Source organism: Lutjanus erythropterus, chromosome 5 (assembly GCF_056507025.1).
Source record: "Lutjanus erythropterus isolate fLutEry1 chromosome 5, fLutEry1.hap2, whole genome shotgun sequence".
Lineage (NCBI taxonomy): Eukaryota > Metazoa > Chordata > Actinopteri > Lutjaniformes > Lutjanidae > Lutjanus > Lutjanus erythropterus.
The window spans coordinates 31,567,093-31,591,649 of NC_139321.1; the positions used below are offsets into that span (position 1 = coordinate 31,567,093).

A 24,557-nucleotide genomic window follows, 5' to 3' on the forward strand; every position below is an offset into this window, starting at 1 on the left:
TTGAATAGTTTTTTTAAAAAGTCCCTTATCGGACTTACAACCACAATTCAAACAACCTAGCTACTTAGTCAAGAAGGTTTATCGAACAACGATAGGTCTGACCAACAGACATGTCGCGAAACAGATGGGACGAACTCTCTCCGTTTAGCTAGAGATGCGCTGGCTAATGACAAAACGAATCTGGAGGATTTCAGTTTTTAGCTGGTCGCCAACGACTAACCACAAAAGCAAAAAATAATCAAAAACATCATTATCGAACTAATTAATACATTATTTTACCACCTGACAATATAATTATCGTACTTCCCTCTTTTTTCTTGACCAGTGGCGCTTAAAGGCATTCAGACTAATTCTGAAAGCAGATTGGCCGGCGGCTTGTCAGATCGGATGATGATTGGTCCCTGTAGAAGGTCACTTAATGATTATTGGTCACTTCTAATACGTAGTGAGTAGTTCTGGTTTGTAGGCACTAGGTTGAAAAATGTAGAAAATTGAACATGTAAGAACTACTGTAAATTTAAAAAAAAAAAAAAACAGAGTTAAAATTATTTTAGATATTGCTGAATATGTGTATTTAATACACCTGTAAAATATTTGCTGTTAATTTGCTTTATCCTTTTTATGTATGTCCACTATAAGTTCCTGTGTATACGCTGTATTGTATCCTTCTATAGCTTTTCAGTCTGTGTACTCTGTCTGTCTGTCCTGTTTTTAGGACCCTGAGGTGGTTGGCTCAGCTGCTCCTCGCCCCGCCACCGCAGGCTCCTCACCCTTCTCTCCCCAGTTGGTGCTCCTCTGCACGGTCCATTGTTCTGTGTTTGATGGGCTATGACCAGAGTCAAACCAGCCAGGCTGAAACACACGACTTCTGGCCCGAGCCTTCAAAATAAAATACTTAGTGCCCTTGCTACACAATGTTTGTTGGTGAAAATGACGCAGGGGAAGTATGGCTCAACACATTTAAACAGTGACAATATTTTGAAACTTTAATAAAGAATCAGTTAAAATGTCCCATGGTACTTAAAATTATATGGTGTGAAGTTAGGAGCCTCGTACCATAACAATTAACCAGAAAAAATTGTGTTTGTACTTGGTTTGAATAGGTCAACACAGGATTAGCCTATTCAGTCATGACTCTCTTCAAAACCAGTGGCGTTACCATTTTCGGGGCCTCTAAAAACAGTGTGACTTTCGGGCTCTTCCTGCCTGTCTTCCTATGCCACATCTGCTACCAATTTGAGTTTGATGCAAGTCCAATCTGACACTTTAAGTATAAAAACAATAACACAGGCTGTTAATACTGGTTTATACAGCAAAACTTATTCTAAACTGTACTGCAGTAGATAGTAGTAATTTCCTAAAAACCTTAAATGATGATTCAATGATTTTTGAACAATAGGCTTCCCAAACAAGTTTGCCACTGCTTTTAATTACATTAAATTTGAGACAAGTAATTCATATTTTACAACAATTCAATTTCTGTTCCTGACAGGACTTTTGCTTTGAGGACTCTAACCTTTTGGAATAGCCCTCAGGAACTTACACTAGAAAATTCACTGTGTAACACATCAGCTATTGCCTTAGGCCTCAAGGAGCCCATAAAATGCCTCATAATGATTTTTTTTTTCTTTTTACTTCTTGCTGATTATCTATTTCTTTCTAAAAATCCATACATTAACTGTTCATCAGAGTGCTTTATTCACGAGGGTCTCCCCACTAACTATTACATGATCTTCACATCTGTAGAAATTATTCAAAAAGACTGCAGCCAACTCATGAACACAAACAGCTTAGCAAAATGTACAGAATGTTGAGAAATTACCAAAGCTACTCCAACACAAAAGAAAAAAGGAGGATACTAAAATACAATACCCATCCGAGCCACAGCCAGTTCACCGTGCTGCCATCTGGCAATTAATAAATATCCACTGCCAAACCATCACACTACAGATGAGCCTCTATCATGTGGCTGTGAGACTCATCAAGTCATCCTACACCATTAATATATATACTTTTATGAGTTATTATTTATTCAAGGATTGAAAAAGGATGAGATCAAGGGGTGGCTGTGTTTTTTCCTAGGCTTCCAAATGACTAAATCTGCCCCTGCTTTTTATTGGTTGTATTTCTTTTACATCTGGCCTAAGTGTCCTTATATGGCTTACGGAAAAAATGTTGACTTGCTGAAAAACGCCTACAGACTTGCCTATGCTTTTATTTTGAAAACCGTCACTTTTCCGGTGTTCTCCTTCTGACTCACGTGGTCTTGACTCAGTTTTGGCTGTGTGATGATGCTGAGGGACGGGAGTGCCCCATTCAGACTCCCTTCACATTTACGTTCACGAGCGGATCTCCCAGGAAGGATAAATTAACTGGACGCGGTCGGTGGAAACATATGCGTGATGTAAAAAACAAAAAAACAAAAAACAGCCTGGATGCATCTGTTCACTTCACTTCTTGGGAAAACTATGACTGTTTTAAACGACTGACGGATTTGGGATACTGTTATTACTTTTGCGTGCATTTAAACCGGCTTTTCATTCATTCATTTATTCATAAAGGTGCTGCACCCTTTTAGTCTGGTTTTTATAGCTATAAAACCTCCCTCTCCCTCTGCTGCCGTCGCTGTCTGAGTCCTGCTGTAGAGGAGGATGGATACCAGGCTGTCTTTCCCCAGGTACCCGCTGCTGGTGCTGCTCTGCGCGGTCTGTGCGCTGTCGGGGACCCGGAGCCCCGTGGCTGCTGCGGGGAGGAGCTGCGCCGACACCCGGCAGGTGTACTCGGAGAAGGGGTACAGCACGGGCACCGCTCCGCTGACTCAAATCTCCGGTAAGACATCTAAATTATATAATTAAGACAGTTTTGGGGACTCATGCAGAAGAATCTCACAAGCTTTTAATAAAATCTAAGATGCATGTCGCAGCAGGTCTGTAGGTGCGCCAGCATGCTCCACTTTGTCTCAACAGGGATAAAAACACCACTCTGCACATTAGGGTCACTATAAACTCGCTGCCCACTATGAGTCATTATGTGAACAGTAATATTATAGCAGAAAAATATCTTAAAATAACATAAACAGCACAAATCAAAACAGAAAAGCCCTATCTAAAAGTGCGAGGCAGGTCAAAACTCACTAATAAGCATCAGAGACAGAATGTGGTGAATATCATGGTGAGTCTTCCTCTAGAGAAATAATGCAGGATGGTGATTTAAAACAAATTACACCAGCCTCCCCCTCCTCCTCCTCCTTCCCTCTGTGCTGTTTAAATAGGATGATTAAGGGGATGAGCAAATTGCCAACACCGGTGCAACAAAGAACCTCGCCCCTAATTAGTCTTTGCCTACTGGCCCACTGTTAAATCCCTGCCTGCATGTGCCCACAGGCTCTGCTCACTGGTGATAATCTTATCAGCTGAATGAAAAAGATATCATGTGGATTACACACAGTTTTGGATGATGTGAAGTTTTGGTGAGAGTGGAGTGGAGGAGGCGTAGAGTGGGGTTTAGGTGGTTTAAACGTGGATGTCTGACAAAGTGATGGAGCACCTAAGTGTCTGAAAATGTAGCCTACTTCATGGAGGGTTCAGCCTTGCATGTAAATCAGTGAGAGAATAACAGTGTGTGTGTGTGTGTGTGTGTGTGTGTGTGTGTGTGTGTGTGTGTGTTATCCCCAGACATACATTGAGTTTTCACCAAAAAAAAAGCAAAAAAAAAATTTGTGAAATATGTCTGAAAATGCAGATCTCTAATGTGTGAAGGTCCACTTAGTGCCAATTCAGCTCAGTGCAATATTGATTGATTTAGTGTGTGTGTGTGCGTGTGTGTGTGTGTGTGTGTGTGTGTGTGTGTGTGTGTGTGTGTTTGTGTTGGGCTATCACTGCCTGAGTCTTGGCTCACCGTCCCGTGGGCCAGGGGAGCAGATGGCCGGGAGAGCGAAGGATGAAGAGAGGCAGTTTAGAAATGGAAATAGAGGGATGAGAGAGGGCTAATAGTGAGACACACAGAGAGAACAAAAGAGGCAGACAGGAACATCAGCGAGGGTGGAGTTGGGATTGACACTTTCCACTGTAATAACAGCAGTAATATTCATGTTAGATGGAAAAAGAATAATAGAAACAAAGAATTCTAACCTTTTCCACATTCACTGTGCTGTTTTTTTTTTCTCCCTTCTCTCTCCCCCTGGTTGTCGTTTGCATATCATTACCTCTGACATATCAAAGAGCCAACCTGAGCTGACAAAGAAAGACAGATTGAAGCTGAATAATTCATGCAGGGAAATTACAATTTTCTTTCACGCCCTTATCTTTGGTAAGATTTCCCCACAGTTACTGAACAGACTGATGAGTGGAGGAATTGACTTCCTCACTGAAACATCTGCTTTGACCTGATAATAGAACTGACGTTATAGAGAATAGGACTTGGTTTTCGCTGAACTAACTTTATTTATCCTCACTGGCAGCACAGTGGCTCAGTAGTTAACTGTCATGTCACTGCTGAGGATGTCAAAAGTATCGATACTTCAATACTTGGTCGATATCACATGATTAAAAACAATACAATACTGATATTTGATAGCGGCACTTAAGCGTAGCTTTTATGCAATCACTTGCGTGTGTGCATGCTGTTAATAAACCTGAAGCTTGTCCGCAGCTAAGCTCAGATACTACTAGACCCATCAGCCCAATTTTTGGGCACATTCATGACTGTATGTTGAAGGACCTTTGTGATTCACAATTTTTGCCATTTTACCATTGCCAGTTTTTGTGTCATCCCATTCTTGTGAACATGACATCTCAAGAATTCCTTGAGGGAATTTCTTCAAACTTTGAACAAATGACCATTTAGACTCAAGAATGAACTGAACAGATTTTTGTGGTCAAAGGTCAAAGTCGTTGTGACCTTATGTCCATCCCGTTCTTGTGAACACAATATTTCAAGAATGCCTTAAAGGGACAGTTCATCCCAAAATCAAAAATACATATATTTCCCCTGGCCTGTAGTGCTATTTATCCATCTAGATTGTTTTGGTGTGAGCTGTAGAGTTTTTGGAGATGTCAGCCATGTTAGCAAATATTAACAAATATGTGATGAAGCTGACAGGTATAAATGCTGCTGATGGAGGAGACAAAGGAAGATCAGTAACCAATGGTTTAACGGTACAGATGAATGTGGGCTCACTGTTTGGCAAGCATCAGGTCACTGTTGTACTTCTTCTCTAATGTGTTATCACGGCTTATTACTGATTTATATGTTTATATGTGTTCACAGCCTATGAAATAACCTAATAATAACACATTTCTGAATCATTTATAAGGGTAGTTTTATTGTAAAGTGGTAACCAATAATCTAATTTCTGAACATGTGTGATCGATCCTAAGCCTTCTTTCTCTCTTGTCTTGGTTTTACCTTTGGTCTTCCAGGTGAGCACCTGAGGCTCTGTCCTCAGGACTACACCTGCTGCTCCAGTCAGATGGAGGAGACGCTGGCTCTCCAGAGCGAGAGGGACTTCCTCAAATCTGTTGAAGAGAACAGCCAGTTCCTCTTGACCACTTTTACCCAGCGACATCGCAGGTTTGATGGTGAGACTCAGAGGCTTGTACAGCTATTAATCATGTTCACTGGGAACATCACTGGGTTTGGAACTGGTTTAAAAATTATTCCTCTTGAAGCCCCAGTGGGGACATTAAAAAAAAAAAAAAAGACTGTGCTCAGCTTCTTCTCCTGTCACCCTCCCTACCAGTGTGTGGCGATGAGTGACAGCTGATTAAAAACTTATTTAGGATCTCCGCCTGCTCAGTTCCTCTCAGATGGTCAGATATCTGAGCTACAAAATTAACTTTGGAAGCTAAAAGCACAGTGATGCATGCATATTGCAGAGAGACTGGCATGGTTCTTATTTATGCTTAATCAAAGACAGAAAGAACAAGTTTAATATTGCACTTTCATAAAGTTGGGTGACTCAGAAGAGATAGTTTTGGTCACAACTGAAGCAGTAGAGGTCAATGAATCCTGATATTTAGTCTCTAGTATGGGTTAAAGGGATAATTTGGGTTATTTGAAATAGGGTTGTTTGAGGTACTTATACTTATCAATTATCAGTGTATTACCTGACACACATGGGTGACACACTCCCAGTTTGGAGAAGCGCAGGGGAGTACTAGCTTGGAAGTTCAGCAGTGTACTGCTGTGGACAGGGTCAGCAAGAAAAATATTTTAGCTACCTATAAAAAGACCTACTTAAAAAAACTAAAAATTAGTATAGGAAACTGCAGTTACATAAGCCAAATATCACTCTCTCTTGCTTAACCAGACACCTTTGGCAAAGACATTAATTTTACCTCACAGAACACAGGTGTCGCTTGGCTACTGCTGCCTCAGTTGGTTAAGCTGTTTCTGCTACATGTTACAACACAAAAGTCACTCAATAACACAATCTAACTAACTAAATGAGGAGTGGTAGACGACCATCTCCTGTGTTTTGCAAGGTAAAATTTCTGATTTTGCCAATGGAGTCTGGCTGCTTTGGAGAGAGTGATATTCGACTCATAGAGCAGTGGTTTGCCTTGGGAAAAGGCTGTCTGACGACAAAGTAAAGCGGAAAAAATATTCTAGATATAGCGTACAAGACTGATCTCTTTTAGTTGGACCTTTTTCAAGTGGCAAAAATACCTGTTGCTGACGCTGTCTATAGCAGTACATTGCTTAACTTCCTACATGAAACTCCTGCTGCTTCTCCTAACTGGGGACATGTTGACTACTGTAGTTAATACACTGACTATCAACAAGTACCTCATACAACCCCACATCAAATAATCCGAACTGTCCCTTTAACCACTGAGAAACTGGAGCCTACATTTCCCATGATGCAACTCGATAGCCTCTTTAACTGGATCATTTCTGCTTGGCAAATAACCACATTTTATATTCACACCTCGAATTTATAATGCAGACTTTCTGTTATAAATTTTTAGTCACAAAGCCTAGCTGAGCTCACTCTGATGACGATGTTATGACATCATTAGTGAAATCATTTACGTGCTTCCTTTTCTAAGCCACAGAATACATTATTTGCAGTTTTCCAAAGCAGAGCAGGACTAAACATGGCCAGTCAACTGAAAAAATCAGTGGAGTATCCTTTAAAAAAATGTCCAATGTGGGAAACCTAACTAGATGGCTTCAGTGACTGTATTTCAGAGATTTCAACCCACGCTGTCTCAAATTCTGTATGTATGGCTGAAGGTTTGTAGCAACCATGGCACAGAGCTGAATTTACACTTTCTCCTCCTACCTGCTGTGGACTGCTATCACCTTTTTTTTCCCTCCTCATCCTTTTATATAATGTACACGATGAATCATTTAAAGACGCCGATGGAGTGGGAGACTGCATATGAGTCCTAAAGTCGTAAATAGTACATGTTGTTAGACTCATTTACCAGTGTGCAGGATCTGATGTAACTGTCCCTATGAGCTGTTAATCTTGTAGAGGAGGGGGGTGACTGAGCGCCTACGTGCGTAGAAACCTGGCGCAGATATTAGAAGAAAACAAGGTGGGTGACAGATTAATATCTAATCTCTGCTTTTCCTGCTGTCTCTCTGCAGAGTTCTTCAGAGAGCTTATAGACTTGTCAGAGAAGTCAATGAACCAGATGTTTACCAAGACCTACGGCCGACTCTTCACCCAGAATGCACTTGTCTTCCAGGAGCTGTTTGTGGAGCTGCGCAGATATTATTCTGGTTAGTTCAGTTTATATACCCCATCTTGTGTATTCCAATGTTGTTCAATTACTTTTTAAGAAGGACCAGATTTGAAAAAAGTACAGTGCCAAGGGGTTGGACGTTTACATTTCCTGTCTGACTTGGAAAGTTAAGAATTTAAATAAGTAAAACAAGGCACCTTTTCATGTTTCCTCCACTATATGAGTTTTCACAATGGGAAAAGAGACATTATACACAAAAGAACAGGAAAAAGCTGAGCTGCCAACTCTGCCAAATGCACTGTGCTTGACTTCACCAACACAGTATGTAGCTAGTAGCTGCTAGCTGTAGCTGCAGTTGTGCGCCCATCACACATTGTAGTAAAATGAAGAATGATTGCAGTGATTAGCTATGTCTGATCTGGTTACAAAAAGCATTGAATGCAGGTATCATTTGACTGGAGAAATTTTGATACTACTTGATACTAGGTTATTTCAATCAATACCTTAAAGGTATTGAATACTGATACCCAGCCCTAGTTGCATTATTTGTGGCTAGCTAAAATGTAACACAAAAAGTTACTTAGTTTGCTAGCTAGTTAAAAAGCTAACAAAACATTACACTGTTTGATAGCTAGCTTAAAAGTTAACTAAATGTTATACTGTTTGCTAGCTACCTAAAAAGTAAAACAAAAAAGCATTATGTAGTCAACCAAATGTCATAGTTTTTGCTAGCTAAACAAACATTAAACCAAAAGATTGTTTAATAATTTGCTAGTTAGCAAAAAAGTTCACTAAATATGATATAGTTTGCTAGCTAGCTAAAAAGTCAATTAAAAGTTGTTGTTTTTTTTGTTATTGTTTGTAGCTAGTTAAAATCTAGCCAGCCTAGTTTTGTTCTCCTTTGAGAATAAAGTGAACACTCACCCATATCATAAACATATAATGTTAGCAGGTTATTTATATCAGTAGCCTGGGAGCAGGGACTCCTAAGGGGGTCCTGAGATAATTTTTGGGGGTTGCCAAATGGTTGTGGAGAAAAATATAGAATAAAATATTGTGGCAAGTAGCACAAAATGAGAGCTAGGAGGCAGCTCAGTGTTATTTCTTAGTGACATTTAACAGAAGGCACAAGCCCTCAAAACTATGCAGAATATAGCTGGCCTTAAGAAAAACAGCCCCCTCACTGATTGTTAAAACCAGCACAAAAATGACAATTACCAACACTGACAGAAAGGAACATTTGCATTTTGTCACAGCAAATTTACAAACATTCAGTCCAGCACTAGGCATGATGGGAAACAAGGCTGTATATTAGACTGGGGAATGTTTTTTACACTGCACTGCTTGTACCAGTCATATACTTTGCCTTAGAATAGATTTTATAGACTGTGTTTATCACAGTGGTCTTTGTGTTTGAGTTTCGTGGGAAGGCAGGAGGATCATAACCTGATCTAATGGTCTTTTCAGAATATTATCAGTTGGGTTGAAGTTGCCATATTAAACAATGTAGTCAAGGGTATCGTGGTTGGTTAATTGGTTTAAGATGCATATTATGTAATAGAAAGATCCTCAACTTTGGCTGCTTGACCTTACTATAAAGCAAAATGCCCAGAAATTGAAACGTGATGAAAAAAACCTCATCATTCTTTTATTGCATTCAGCAAACAGAACATGCTCCCAGTCTGAGCCACTCTCCATCAGCACCTCGAGAAATTAATAAATGCAGAGAAGTATTTATAAAACCTGTTTGGCAGTACTCTGGTTAGAGCTGGTTTAAAGTAGGCTGGTAAGGAACTGTGATGATTCCTTGCTGTACTGGCAGCTGAGTGTAGTTTTATCACTCCACAGCCTCTCTGCACAGTAGAAAACAAGCAGCATTGTCTTTTGATGGAGAATTGAAATGCCAAGAAGAATTGGAGAAAAAAAGAGAGTCAGAGGGAATTGGAATCCCACGGATGACTGTTTCTATTTCTGTTCAGCATCGCCCGATTTTGGCATGACTGCTGCTCAGCACTGGCGAGTCTGTCTGCAGGCTGTTGCTGCTTAGTCAACCTGTCTTTGTCTGCCAAACAGCATGTATGGCTAATTTGAGGCTGTATAGTAGACTGCAGATTGGAGAGTCGCATATTCAGAGTCTGTCTGCTAGTTGACTAATGTACAGAGACTGAGAAGCACCACCATATAAGGAAGAAATAAACGAGGAAAAACACTGAACAGAACACAATATAACACACAATATAGACAGCGAAGGAGAAGAAAAAACATTGGATTATATGCAGTCGGTTTAAGAAAATGTGTAAATGAAATTTTACTTTATTTGATTAAAACATCTTGTGGCGGCTTGCACCTAGGAGAGCGGTACTACTGTCCACAAGGTACAATGGGCCTCATGCAAGAAGATTTTTGTATTCTTATCTTAAATTTCTCTTACTTTTGTTCATATGATGGGCTCGTAGGAATATGAACACTTGTAACTTCAGATAACTGTATAAATGCTTGGCCTGTGCGTATCTGAGGGCACATGCATGAGAGTTGTAAATTAGCATAAATAATGGCCCAATTATACCATATAAGGCTGCGCTTTCTGCCCCAGATGTCCAGAAGAGGTCATTCCTGAAAAAGGTATCAAAGAGTAAAAAGGAGAACTTTCCGAGTTTGGAGATTAATGTCCTGCTTATGGAGAGTCATGACAGAAAATCTGTCATTTTAACAGCATCAACAGCGGAATTAAGAGACCTGTTACAGCAAAGAAAAACGAGCAACGTTACCTGATGGTCGTACTGTCACTGAAATAAAGATGTCTTGATGTGAAAATGACTACAAAGGGAAAAAAAGCAAGGCGATTGATGACATGAGGAGGGGGCTAAGTGGAAGTTTCCATCACTGAGACAGAAGACAGAAGTACAGGTGATCCCCTGGACTAAGACTTAATAAACCTGCATGTGCAGATATACGACCAATGCACCTAATAGTAGGTAATAATAACACACCCTCTGAATTAATGATGAGATGCTTTATGTGTAATTTTCCATTTTTATTATAATTTGAAATGCAGTCAAACAGAACAAAGTTGGAATAATTATGAAATGTAATTTATTTTTTAAACTCAATGTTTTCAAACTGATGAAATATGCAGTCATTTATGAAAAACCTTGGTTTGGATAACAGCAGACTAACTACACATGACTCCATGACAGGTCTGAATCACTCGGAAATTGTGTTCTTATTTGAAAGAAAGTTCAAAAACTGGTCAATGCCACAAGTTCTACTAAATCACACCACTTAAGAGCAAATATGTTCGTACGAATGGTTCTTGCATGAGGCCCAAGTATTTCTGATTAATAAAGGGAGAGCTCACCCAAAATCAAAACTTCAGTCACAATTGGTACTGACTTATGTAAGTCAAAAGGACTATGCCTGGTGGTAGGACTACTAAATGTTGTTAATGAACATAGTTGACCATATTTCAGTGTTTTCCCAAACCACTGAAGTAAACTTATCTTTTCAGAGCATCAGCACAGCTTTTAAAGGTCCTGTGTGTTAGACTTAAGGGGATTAACTGGCAGACTATGGCAGAAGTGGAGTATGATATTCATAATGTTTTCATTTGTGTATAACCACTCAAAAATAAGACTTGTTTGTGTTTGGTTACCATAAAATGAGCAATTATATCTACAGAGGCTGCAGGTCCTTTTCCATGGAGGCTGCCATGTTGCACTCTGGCTCAAGAGAAGGCCTTTTACATTTTCCACAAGTTTCACAGTCACTATAGGTTCTCTTACATTCTGGGAAGGGGAGGGTCAGGTGAGGTGTTTGCAGTCTGCAATCTAACTGCTAAATCCTACAGACTCCTATGTCTTATTTCTTAGGCTGGGGGTGAACTGTTCCTTTAATTAGGCCCAAATGAGCATCTACAAGACTTTTTTCATCAAATGCACTCTTGTTTTTGAATGGGTTCCATTCTTAGAACCTTGGTGCTTGAGGAAAAACCAGCCTGCATTTCCACCAGTTTTGGACAGAACCATTTTTATCAATGGTGTCATCAATGGAGGACCTCGCACAATGGACAATGACCTGTGGAGCAGAGCTGCAACAATTAATCAGTTATGGACTGATTATTGAACCAATCCCCAACTCTTTTGATAATTGAATAATCATTTTGAGTAATTTTAAGAATTTTAAGGATAAAAAGTCAAAATTATCTGATTCCACCTTCTTAATGTGAATAGTTTCTGGTTTCTTTAGTCCTCTCTAACAGTAAACGGAATATCTTTGGGATGTGGGTAAAACGTTACATTTGAGGACGTTATTTTGGGTTTTGGGAAACACTGATCAACATTTTTAGTCACTGCCTGGCACTTTATAAACCAAACAACTAATTGATTATTCGACAGAATAATCAACAGATTAATCAACAATGAAAATAATCATTAGTTGATGCGCTCACTTTGGTTCCAAAGGCAAACCTGCTACTCTGGGGGGCCAACTGGGAACCAGCTGAACCAATGTATTTTTGGTATAAATGCTCCAAATGGTTCAAAATCAGGTGCACAATCCAAAACAGGGCTGCTTCCTTGTCGGTGGCCTAATATAGTAGCGTATAACAGAAATAGTGCTTTAGATGAAAACCCTAATTCAGGGACCTGGAACAACATTAATCTATTCTGCTAACATGCTCCCTCACATGAAGCTCTTTCTGTCAGAAGCCTCTACAGGAAAATTATTATTTTTTGTCAGATTACAGACACACTGCATGCTCACAGTTTCTCCTGTGTCCACAGGGGGCAGTGTGAGTCTGTCAGAGGTTCTCTCAGACTTCTGGTCCAGACTGGTGGAGCGAGTCTTCTCTCTGGTTAACCCCCAGTATCAGTTTAGTGAGGACTACCTGGAGTGTGTCAGCAAACACGCTGAGCAGCTGCAGCCGTTTGGGGACGTGCCACGCAAACTGCGTGTACAAGTATGTGTCTTGTGATAAAATACGTTATCAAATAGCTTTGATACAGAATAACTATTTCCAGTTATGCAGATTGATTATCATCATTTAGCTAATTTTACTGTGTTCTCTTTCCTTTTAAACTCAGGTGTCGAGGGCTTTCATCGCTGCCAGAGCGCTATCTCAGGGCTTGGCTACTGGTCGGGATATTGTGAACAAGGCAACTAAGGTGAGTTGTTCTTTGTACTGTTCTGCTTTTAAATCTCTACTATATAGTATATATGTGTATATATATATATATGTATATGTATATGTATATATATATATGTGTGTGTGTGTGTGTGTGTGTAATTGTACCATTTCTAAATTCTTTATAATGATATATATCTTAATTTATATGGACATTCTCAAAACAACATAAACGTCTGTTTATGAGATTCACCTTATTTGGCCAGTCAAAATTATTAAGTTGGTTAAAAGAAGATAGTATGTAAAATTGTAAAACAAAATCAATTCAGCAATCAGTAGCAGTCCTGTTATGAAAATAAATAAATAATTTTGATAAATTATTACATGGCTTTGTTAAATACTCAATTCCGATTGGTCAATTACAGCAAGGTCTAAGGTCTGTTCTTTCTCTATAGCAGATTATTGCTATGAAGAACACAGTTCTGATCATAGACTCTGGAGAGCGATAAAATAAGTTTTAAATCCATAAAATCATTTGAAAATTAATGTTTTGTGTCAAATTATTATTTTTTTTTGGTAATATACCATGTAATGAGCATAATAATGTACAGTGAGCAGGTCATTATTGCAAAACTCTCAATAATTATGACCTGCTCATTGTACATTATCCCTTGCATAATTACATTGATAACTATGTAATATCACAGTAGATATAGTCACAGTATGGTGCAATATTGAGATATTGTTTTATTAGCGATATTGTGATATTCTATATATTGTTACATCCCTAATATAGAACAAAACAAAGCATTAAATCTTCAGTTTGAGAAGCTGGAACCAAAAATATTAGCATTTTTGCTTAAAAGCAATTGTTTGATAACCAAAATAGTTGCAGATTAATTTTCTGTCCATCGACATGTTGATTATTCAATTAATAATTTTAGATTTGTCTTTCTGTCCTTTTTAGTATCAACAAATAATATAATTACTGAAATATGAAGGGGTTTGTTTCAGCACATTAAGACGACTCTTGTAGCTGCCAACATGTGAAGTTTCCTCATTAGCGTCAAAGTTAATGTTAATTTTGTATTTATCCTTCTTGCCCTATATCTCTGACCCACTTCTTTGTTTTCTAGCTGACTGCAGACTCAGAGTGTGTCCGTGGGCTTATGCGTCAGTGGTACTGCCCTCTGTGTCGAGGCCTGCCCTCCCTGCGGCCCTGCCACTCCCTGTGCCTTAACGTGATGAAGGGCTGCTTAGCCAATCAGGCCGACCTTGACACCGAATGGAACAATTTCATTGGTGGGTGAGGGTTCGGATGAATAATACATCCCGATATGCTGCTGTTGCTGTTTAAGTGGGTGTAGGGTCAGGCGCATGACACAGTTTATAATGCTTTGGATTGGGTTTATTATTGTTACTCCAAGAGGCACAATACCTTCTGTTTCTGTGAAATTAGATCCTGAAGAAAAAATATCATGGCCCGACTGAGATTTAAAAGTCTCTTTAATTATTATCATAATTAAATTGAGCATACCTAAAAGTAGACTCTTTTAATTGCCCTCCGTCACTCATTTACCTTCACTCATTTACCTTCACTTCCCCTTCCCCTGATGAATTCCTCCTCCATTAATCATTCATGCCTCTCTGCTCCTTCACAATTGATCTGTCTTACTATGTTTCCTTTTCCCTTTCATCAAACCCATACAGTCCTTCCTTCCTTTCTTTTTCTTTTCATGTTTAGTGCTTCCTTCTACCTTTCATCTCTCAGTCTATATGTACCCATTTTACCCTCATGTAACCTTTTGTCCAACCACCATTCCTCTTCCTATTTTTTTCTCTTCATATGTTCATGTGTATATGTGTTGGCCTGCTTTCTTACACTCTTATGGATGTAAATTAAATCTTATTAGCTGGCTATCCAGTGACAGTTTACAGACATGGAGAACTGTCTTGATGTCTATCAGGGTCTAGATACCACTTGGTGTGTAACACCAGACAATGAAAACATGGGTGAAGGTAGTCATAGCAACCTTTGACACCAGGGTAAATGTAAAAATGTATTCTGATAAATTTACTAATTACCTGTTAAAAAATGGAATTAAAGTATCACAATATTAAAATAATATTACTTTATTATATTTATTTTATTAATTGTTTGTTCAGCTATTCCTGCTTTTATTGTATGCAAAAATGCAGAAATAGATTATAGGCAGTAGTTGTGAGCCTTTAAGTGTACTTTGTTAAGTATGCAAATCACATTTCACTGTCAAACTTAAAGTAAACTGCCATTAATGGTCTAGGGCTTGTGTTTATACCCACACAGCATCCTGGTCACCAGCATCACCACCTACAGTCCCAAAATAATTTTCATTAGAAGCAGTAGTGGTATTAGCAAGTTTACTAGCTAATGGCAGTTAATGATGATAATGATAGCAGTTGGTCCGTGAAGCTAATGTTAGCAGCTGGTCTGTGTAGCTAATGTTAGCAGCTGGTCTGTGTAGCTAATGTTAGCAGTTGGTCCGTGAAGTTAATGTTAGCAGGTGGTTTGTGTAGCTAATGTTAGCAGGTGGTCTGCGTAGCTAATGTTAGCAGGTGGTCTGTGAAGCTAATGTTAGCAGGTGGTCTGTGTAGCTAATGTTAACAGTTGGTCCGTGAAGCTAATGTTAGCAGCTGGTCTGTGTAGCTAATGTTAGCAGCTGGTCTGTGTAGCTAATGTTAGCAGTTGGTCCGTGAAGTTAATGTTAGCAGGTGGTTTGTGTAGCTAATGTTAGCAGGTGGTCTGCGTCGATAATGTTAGCAGGTGGTCTGTGAAGCTAATGTTAGCAGGTGGTCTGTGTAGCTAATGTTAGCAGTTGGTCCGTGAAGCTAATGTTAGCAGCTGGTCTGTGTAGCTAATGTTAGCAGCTGGTCTGTGTAGCTAATGTTAGCAGTTGGTCCGTGAAGTTAATGTTAGCAGGTGGTTTGTGTAGCTAATGTTAGCAGGTGGTCTGTGTAGCTAATGTTAGCAGGTGGTCTGTGAAGCTAATGTTAGCAGGTGGTCTGTGTAGCTAATGTTAGCAGTTGGTCCGTGAAGCTAATGTTAGCAGTTGGTCTGTGTAGCTGATGTTAGCATTTGGTCCGTGAAGCTAATGTTAGTAAGTGGTCTGTGTAGCTAATGTTAGCAGTTGGTCCGTGAAGCTAATGTTAGGTTGTTAGGTAAGGCTGGTCTCACCTGTAAATGTTTCTTTGAATTAGAAGTTGAGTTCTTGGATGAGGACATGGACAAAAAATGGCCGGGGATGCACCGATTCCACTTGTTTTCAGACCGAGTACGAGCACTTACTTTTGGGTTCTTGATGATACTGAGTATCAATATGAGTACAGTTCTTACAATGACTTTGAAAAACATGTTGCATCTTCATCAGATTTCACTTTTACTCACTTTCTAAATGTAACAAATTGCTATGTTTGTTTCCCATTATCAGTCTTTTTGAACTCTGCACCGTGTTGGTTCTTTTGATGTTTTATTTAATTGCTTGTGCTGAAGGGTGCTACTGTTCATGAAGTGGTATTGGAGCAGTTTTATGTGTATTAGTACATGAGAACAGGACTGGCCCGATACTGATAGCAGTATCGGTGCAGCCTTAATAATGCCCAAATTTTTTTTATTAGAGGCCATAATAATAAATTGACTGTTATATTGTAATCCTGCTAATATTCCCCATTTTTTTATTGAATGTGTAACTGTAACAGAATACAGCTACCTTTTTTTATCCTAAACACTTAACTCCTTTACAGGTATTCTGTTACTCCCCAAGTCTGTTTATCGCCCTGACATCTCTATTTCTGTATCTCTCTCTGCCGTCTATCAGATGCTCTGTACCAGGTTTCAGAGAAATTGGAGGGGCCGTTCAACATGGAGCTTGCAGCTGACTCCATCTCAGTCAAGGTGTCGGAGGCCATCATGCACATGCAGGAAAACAGCGTCAGCATCTCCACTAAGGCAAGCAAGAGGGCACAAGCAAACAATGGGGAAATTAAGACAGACATTGATGTATTTTTCTTTATTGCTTTCTCGGGATAAACCGACTAACAGTTGTTGTATAATGTTGATTTTTATTTAAATTAAATTTTAATCTTGTTAATGAGACAACATGGAGTAAAAATGACAGGAATTATACGCAGAGAGCATAGCAGCCTTACACTATGATTAAAACATGGCAGGCATCCCAGGAGCTAATCCACCAGAGAGACACCCACATCTTGTTAGAAACAGAAAAGCTCCCAGGAAGCTCTTTCCTTTACAGCTCAGCTTTATGTGTTTTCTGCCTTTCACCAACACAATGTGAGTGTGGAGGCTAGGATTTTCAATTGGCCACCATCAGCCCAGCAACCATTGCTGATATGGGAGGTGTGTGCAGAGTTCACTATGCTACGAACACTGTGCACATTTGCTAGATCCAGTAAATAACCAAAATTAACTATAATTATTTTCACTTTTTTCCTTAAATACAACTGTACACCCACTGAATCCAAGTTTCTCTCTTTTACTGAATGAAGACAAAATTAATTGCCTTGTTAACTTATTGTAAAACACACTTCATTAAAACTCAACAGAAAAACAAAATAAAACTCACCAAAACTCTCTTTGTTGGTCTCTCCACTGTTCTAACAATCACCAACTCTGGTTTGCTTGAAGTACATCCTTAATTCACAGCATTAGCTGTGAAAATATTCTGGCTGTACATGTTGTTTTCCTCCCACTCGTTCTTCGGCTCAGTGGGTGTGTGCTGTGCCAGTGAATGAGAATCAGCTGAGCAGCAGTCCTCGCTCTTTCTTCTGAGGCAGACCATAAAAGTAATGAAGTAAAATTACAAAATACCCCCCATTCATTTGTTAATCACCCAATCCTAAAAGTTTCCAGGACACCTGAAACATTTTCAGTTTTAGATTCTTATTTCCTTTCATAGATTATGATTTGGAAATCAAGTCCATTCCTTGATTTGACACTCTAACACTCTGGTTAGCTACAAAAAGTAGCCTTGCATTTCTGGGTGTTTTTAGTTGTTTGGTGGTATCATAGAGAGCATAATATAACATAAAGATTAAAACATTCTGACTCTCAAAAGTTCTTTGTTGACCCTTTCTTGGGCAACTGTCCAAGGAGATTCAGAGAAATGTTAAAATTTCATGAACTTCTTGGGGGATTTATTTCTATACATTTTTAGAGATTTTGATCAGAGATGACAGAGACAATGAGGGGAGAGAGAGAGAACAAGAGATGGGGCATGAGATGTAACAAAAGGGGGGCAGATTATCTCTAAATGAGGTAGAAAGTTACAAGGCAGGTTAAAGGAGAGTGAGTTCAATACAAAGTGAATGTACTTAATCACACATGATGTCCTGGAGACTAGAGAATATCCGTGCAAGAATATCCAAGGGTCCTTAAGTTGTCACATCAATCAATCAAACTTCATTTGTGTGGCAGCTTTCATACAGGTTAATGCAATTCAAAGCACTCAACAGATGACTGACGAGCTGACAATAAGACAGAACAAGTGAGAACCATAATAGAGTGAAATAAGAACTATGATGAACTAGCGAGCAAAAACAAGGAATAAAATCGTTGACAATGACATACAATAAAACAGATTTAAAAATACTACTTATAAAATAGTTAAATAAAACCAAGACTAAAAATTTGATTAAATAAATTCAAAAAGACAAAACAAAGTAAAAACAAATAAAACCAATAAAAGGATAAAATGATAAAAACAAAACAGCACTGATAGCAACAGATAATGATGAATAAAATAATAAAATAAAGTAAAACTGAAACAAATAAAATCAAAATAAATAAATAAACATAGCAGTGGAAGACCTGTCATGAATATTATGGAATATTAACAATGGCTGGTTACATAGCTGTTTTTTTTACCTCAGGTGTTCCAGGGTTGTGGAAGCCCCAGACCAGCTCCAGGACGGTCCAAACGCTCACCCAAAGAGTCAGGAGGCAACAGGAGACCCTTTCGCACCTACACCCCTGAGGAGAAACCCACCACTGCTGCAGGGACCAACTTAGACCGACTGGTGAGGACGAAGCATGTAAACTGAGTGTACCTGCTCATCCAGTGATATTTTTTGAAGCTACTATGAGGAGTTTTTTTTACTGGCTGATTCCTGCATATGATCTACATAAGCAAACAGGGCCAGAAGATCAGCTATTTCTGTATAATTATTCTTAATGCCTGCCACTGGGTCAGATTCTCCATGAGGTGAGCCTGAGTTTACATTTCCCCAGGCAAAGTTACAGTGAGCTGTACATTAGCCAGTTAAAAAGGAAAAACAAGGAGGGATATTTATTTACATAGTAAGTTATATTTGTGGTTATGGTGGTGGAAACCCAACCACTTTTGTCCACAAGGGCCTTCAAAATCAACAAAATATAAAACTTATAGAAGTAGTAGTAAACAGCATCCAATCCAATCCAATCCAACTTTATTTGTAAAGCGCTTTATAAGCAACCACAGTGGACCAAAGTGCTGTACAGAAATAAAATACAAGAACAGATTAAAAGACATACAACAACTATACAGTTTAAAGCAATAGAAAAATAAAATTAAACAAATATATATATATATATATATATATATATATATATATATATGTATATATATACATATATATATGTATGTATGTATGTGTGTATGTATATATATATATATACATATACATACACACATACATACATACATATATATATATGTATATATATATATATATATATATATATATATATATATATATATATATATATATATATGACAAACTATATGACAAACTGATAGCTAAGATTGTAAATTTCATGCATTTTCCTTAACCTAACAATTGACTAATCATTAATCAGTTAACTAAGATACAAAACACATTTTTCTTATTTTTGTCTCATTTTTATTTTTTCTCTTTTTTTGTTTTAAACGTAAATTACAATTTCCTTATTCAACTGATCACTACACCAAACAAAACAATGTAAAATGAGGTGCAATTACTGCCATTTCTAGATAATATGTTTTTATTGATTAAATTTCAAATGGCAATTAATCATTAAATGATTAATCATTAACATTACTTCTGAACACACAGCATCAGTTTGACATATTATCATCTTTAAAAAGTTGTTGTGGCAAACGTTTTAGCAGACAGTGATAGATAGAGAGCAACATTTGGAAAATTGTGGTCAGATATTCAATCAGTGTTCAGAATACCATCAAAATGATTGAAATAATTGTCTCTTTAGCCAAAAAGTTTAAAGTTGCTTGCCAGACAGCCAAAACAATGAGCTGAAAGACGCCAATACTCTCCATAAAACTGTGGGAAACTGCAGTCGGGTGATAATTATCAGTGGGTTCATCACCATGAGCAACGCTTTTCACATTACACACAGTAATTTAACCCATTGTTGATATGAATATTGATTAATGCTGCTTTAAGTAATCAAAAATACAATATATTTTGTTGAAACTGCATTAAGAAAATCAAAAATGTTTGCATTGTATGTGTGTCAGGATTTAGACATAGAAACTGAGCAGAAAACCAAGAGAGAACGAACAACAGTAGCAACAGCAAGAAGCTAATAATAAAGAGTGCAGCAGTCAGAGCCCAGACAGTATGTTCCTGTGACCCCAGGGTGCTCCTGCAATATAGAAATGCTGTAAAATAAATGAAACGAGGAGCAGAGGACGGAGAAAAAGGATAGTAGGTATTCACACCTATTTATAAAACATGAAAGACATGCAGTTTAATAACTGACCCAGAAACCGTGTCATGTCCCTCTCTGACTGCCCAGCGTCAGCACTGCAGCTTCAATATGCTTCCTCCAGCCAGCCATACCAAACAAGGATACTTTAAAACCACGTCTGAGTCATAACCAATTTCTTTCCACCTCCGTGCAGGTTACCGAGCTGAAAGAGCGACTGAGGCCCATACGTGGCTTCTGGGTGTCCCTCCCACACACCATCTGCAACGATGAGAAGATGGCTGCTGACGTCACTAATGAAGACCGCTGCTGGAACGGGCAGACCCGGGGGAGGTGAGCAGGATCAGAGCTGGAGGGGGGGGGGGGGGTTCAGAAGAGGTGGAGGAGGAGTGAGCGAGTGTGTGAGTGATGATGCTGCAGAGGTAGAAAGATGCAACAGATGGAGCTGAGTTTATTTAATTTTGCCACCACCAGGCACCCACCCGCCTCTGTGTGGGCTTGCTTTCTTTTATGCACACAGATGCAGCCGATCGCCACGTATCTCAGCTGGTTTAGAGACACCGTGCAGTCCTGTGTATGAGTGTGTGTGTGTTGTGAGAGAGGAAGCATGTCTGCATTTGGATGATCTGATGTTTGAGCCGCGTGCACACTCAGGTACCTGCCAGATGTGACAGGCGACGGACTGGTCAGCCAGATCAACAACCCCGAGGTGGAGGTGGACATTGCCCGACCAGATGTGAGGACCAGACAGCTGATCATGGAGCTGAGGGTGGTGACCAACAAACTGAGACATGCTCAGAGTGGACAGGACATGGACTTCATGGACAGTGAGTGTTCCAGACAGTCTTACTATTTCTGTGTGTTTCCCATCTTACAGGGATAGTTTGATTATCTGAAGTGGCGTTGTATGAGATATTTATCCATAGTAGGGCGGCAACTATCTATTATTTTCATTATCACTAAATGTATTTATTATTTACTTGATTAGTTGTTTTGTCTGTTAAATGGTAAAAAAATTTTTAAAAAAAAGGCAGCAATAGACCGGCAACTCAATACCTGTTTTTGACAAAGGAGTCTGATGACTTTGGACAGAGCGATATTTGGCATATTTGACGGCAGTTTTACAACAGAAAAGGCTGTTTGACGATAAAGTGATGAAAATATTCTAAATCACGCAATTAAGCTAATAATTAAGCTAGATTTTTCTGAGGTGGCTAAATTAATATTGTACATGATAATAATGAAAAGTAATATTGCTCATGGGGCACTGCAGACTGTACAGATTGTAAAGGCCCCTGAGGCACATTGTTATGTGATTTCAGGCTGTATAAATAAAATTTGATTAACTGATTGAAAATATGATAATAAATGTAATAATGTAAGTACAGTGCTTAGCTTCCTATGACAATATGTCTGCTCCTTTTCCAAAGTGGGGACGTAAAAATGAGTCAGAAATCTCTTCTTCTTTGTTCCAGGTGAGGAGGGCAGTGGCTCAGGGGGTGGAGATCATGGTGAAAGGTACAATGACGACTGGCCAGGTTATGGGCCATACTCTCCCCCCTACAACAAACCCCCCCGCAACCCCGCTGCCAACCCCGCAAAACCGCCTCGAGTCCGAGAAAGGAACGGGTCCAAGTGGAACAGAAACAACGGCGGGCACGGACGGGTCCGGTCTGCCACCAGCCAGCTCTCTTTCTCCCTGCTTCCTTTGTTGTCTTTGCCTTTCATGGTCACTGTTGCCCCCATGTGGAGATAGCTGGTTATTACAGCGTGGAGGCGGCGGTTATCTGTCATGCTGGAGTCTCAAGCACATTATGAAGAGAAAAAAAAAAATGTCATTCCATTTGGTTGCACCAGCAGAAAAAACAAGATAAAACAGGCTAATTTAGCAATAATCAAAAACCTGTTTACAGCACAAAATGTTAAAAGTTGAGGTGAATATTTTTCCTACTGCCCACGCCACAAAAGAGGCATTAGACATTGATGATTACAAACTATACTTAATAAGTACTGCCATTTTTTAGTGCTATTCATGAGATGTTTGACCTATTGGAGTCTTAATGCTGAATGGTGCAGTGCTGCAAGTGAAATAAAAGTACCACAACAGGAAGTGAATGAGCAGCATGTTTGGGTGATGAAGCTCATGGTTTGGTGCTCTGTGAGGTGGAGATTAGCCGTGCCAGTGAATTACTGTGTAGTTTCAGCTGATTCGATCTGAGTGAGTTTGTTTGCTGCCTTTTTTTCATGAAAGTAAATTCATTTAATTGATCTTGGTTTCAGTCCAGTTGCGGTTAGTTTTGTTTTACGTTTCCATCTTGTGGAAGTGTTAAGATTTAATTTACTTGCTTATTTAAATCTCCGTATTTTGGCTCGGAGATTTAAAAAAAAAAGTCAATAATGTGACTCTTGAAACCAAACAAGGGGCTTATTTTGAATGTACCTTAAAGCTCTAAATTAATTTGCGGTTACTTGTGATGACGAGGGTTGATTAATGTAATATATTGATGTTTTTAATTTATTTGTAATATAATATTTCATTGCTCTTACTGTTCTTCTGATTTTTAAGGCAAGCGTTGAGTGTTTTTTAAAAGAAGTGTTTGTCTTTAACATTCTCTGGTAGAAAATAAAAAGAAAAAATCAAATTGTATTCAAACCAATCATGTAAAGATAATATTATTAAACTAGTCACAACAAAACACTTAATTATACAATATTGAGCCACAAGACCAGCTATAGTTTTTTGGTGTTTTTAGCCTTAACCAGAGATTGTTAAGGAGCAGTATGTGTGAATGTGTGTGTGTGTGTGTGTGTGTGTTTGTATGATGGTTTTATATTGTTTGTTGTATGTTCTGCTTCCAAGGTTCTGAGTTCTTGTTGAGATGATGTTTTTTAATATGACGTTTTTCTACTTATTTTTCCTAAAAGCAACAAAAGACGATGAGAACAGTCAGTGAGGTTGTGATATGATGTAAAATTGGACTGAATGTTAGACAAATGCTGTCAAGAACTGAGAGACGATGGCTCTTAATTTTCATACTGTATGCTGAATGTGTTTTGACGAAGATAAAAATCAAAGAATATTCAAGAGGGGAAAACAAAACCCGTGCGGGGTGTTCATCCATGGACAGAAAGGAGGAGGAGAGTGAACTAAAAAAGGTTTAGTTTGCAATTTTGGGAAACACACCTATTCACTCTCTTGCAGAGTTAGATGAGAGGATTTATATCACTCTCACGTCTGTATTGTAAATGTGAAGCTGTAGCTGGTTAGCTTAGCTTAGCATAAAGACTGGAAACAGAGGGGAACTGCTAGCCACCTACCAGCACCTTTTAAAGCTCACTGATTAACAAATTGTATCTTGTTTGTTGTGGCTTTACACAGAATTTTAATGTCCTGTACTGTTTCTCAGCTGAGAGAAGGTGCCAAATACCCACAGACTGTATGTTCAATAAGATTTCAACCTATTTAATATACAGTCTATGGCTCAGACTCACTAGTTTGACTACTGTACTTATTTTTGAACATGCAATTTCCACATATTGCATTGAATAATATAAAAAAAATACCAGTGTACTGTTGTCATGAAGGAGGAAATTAGTTACAGAGACCAAAACGTCTTTTTGTGCCATGCTGTAAACGTGTTTATTTCAGACTGTTTAGTAATGGATTACATGTAACTGGATCATTCAGAATACAAAAAATAGCTAATGAGCCCAGATTACATTTTGAAAATGTGTAATTAGATTATAATTACATTGTCAAGGATTACTTGACTACATTTTTGATGACATCTGTGAAATATAGCAATTTTTAAATTATGAAATGATAACCAACACTCTGTTAACCAATTAAAAGCAGAACTGACAAATTTGTTTTCTTAGACAAGTGCTCAAAAAAATGCTATGAAAATGTTTTGATATGTTTAAAAATAATATTCTTTAACAAAAACATGTAATTTGTATTCAGTAACTGACTACATTTCATAGCGATCTGACCTGACCC

General features: G+C 38.6%; 1 protein-coding gene across 1 annotated transcript; it reads left to right on the forward strand.

Moving 5' to 3' along the window:
* Positions 1-2,205: 2,205 nt before the first annotated feature.
* gpc2 (glypican 2) lies at positions 2,206-23,286 on the forward strand. Its single transcript, XM_084719631.1, has 11 exons — positions 2,206-2,829; positions 5,421-5,579; positions 7,600-7,734; positions 12,479-12,654; positions 12,779-12,859; positions 13,956-14,121; positions 16,674-16,804; positions 18,745-18,891; positions 20,754-20,890; positions 21,212-21,384; positions 22,033-23,286. The coding sequence occupies exons 1-11, from the start codon at positions 2,652-2,654 to the stop codon at positions 22,311-22,313; spliced, it is 1,764 nt and encodes a 587-aa protein (XP_084575757.1). The 5' UTR covers positions 2,206-2,651; the 3' UTR covers positions 22,314-23,286.
* The last annotated feature ends 1,271 nt before the right edge of the window (positions 23,287-24,557 follow it).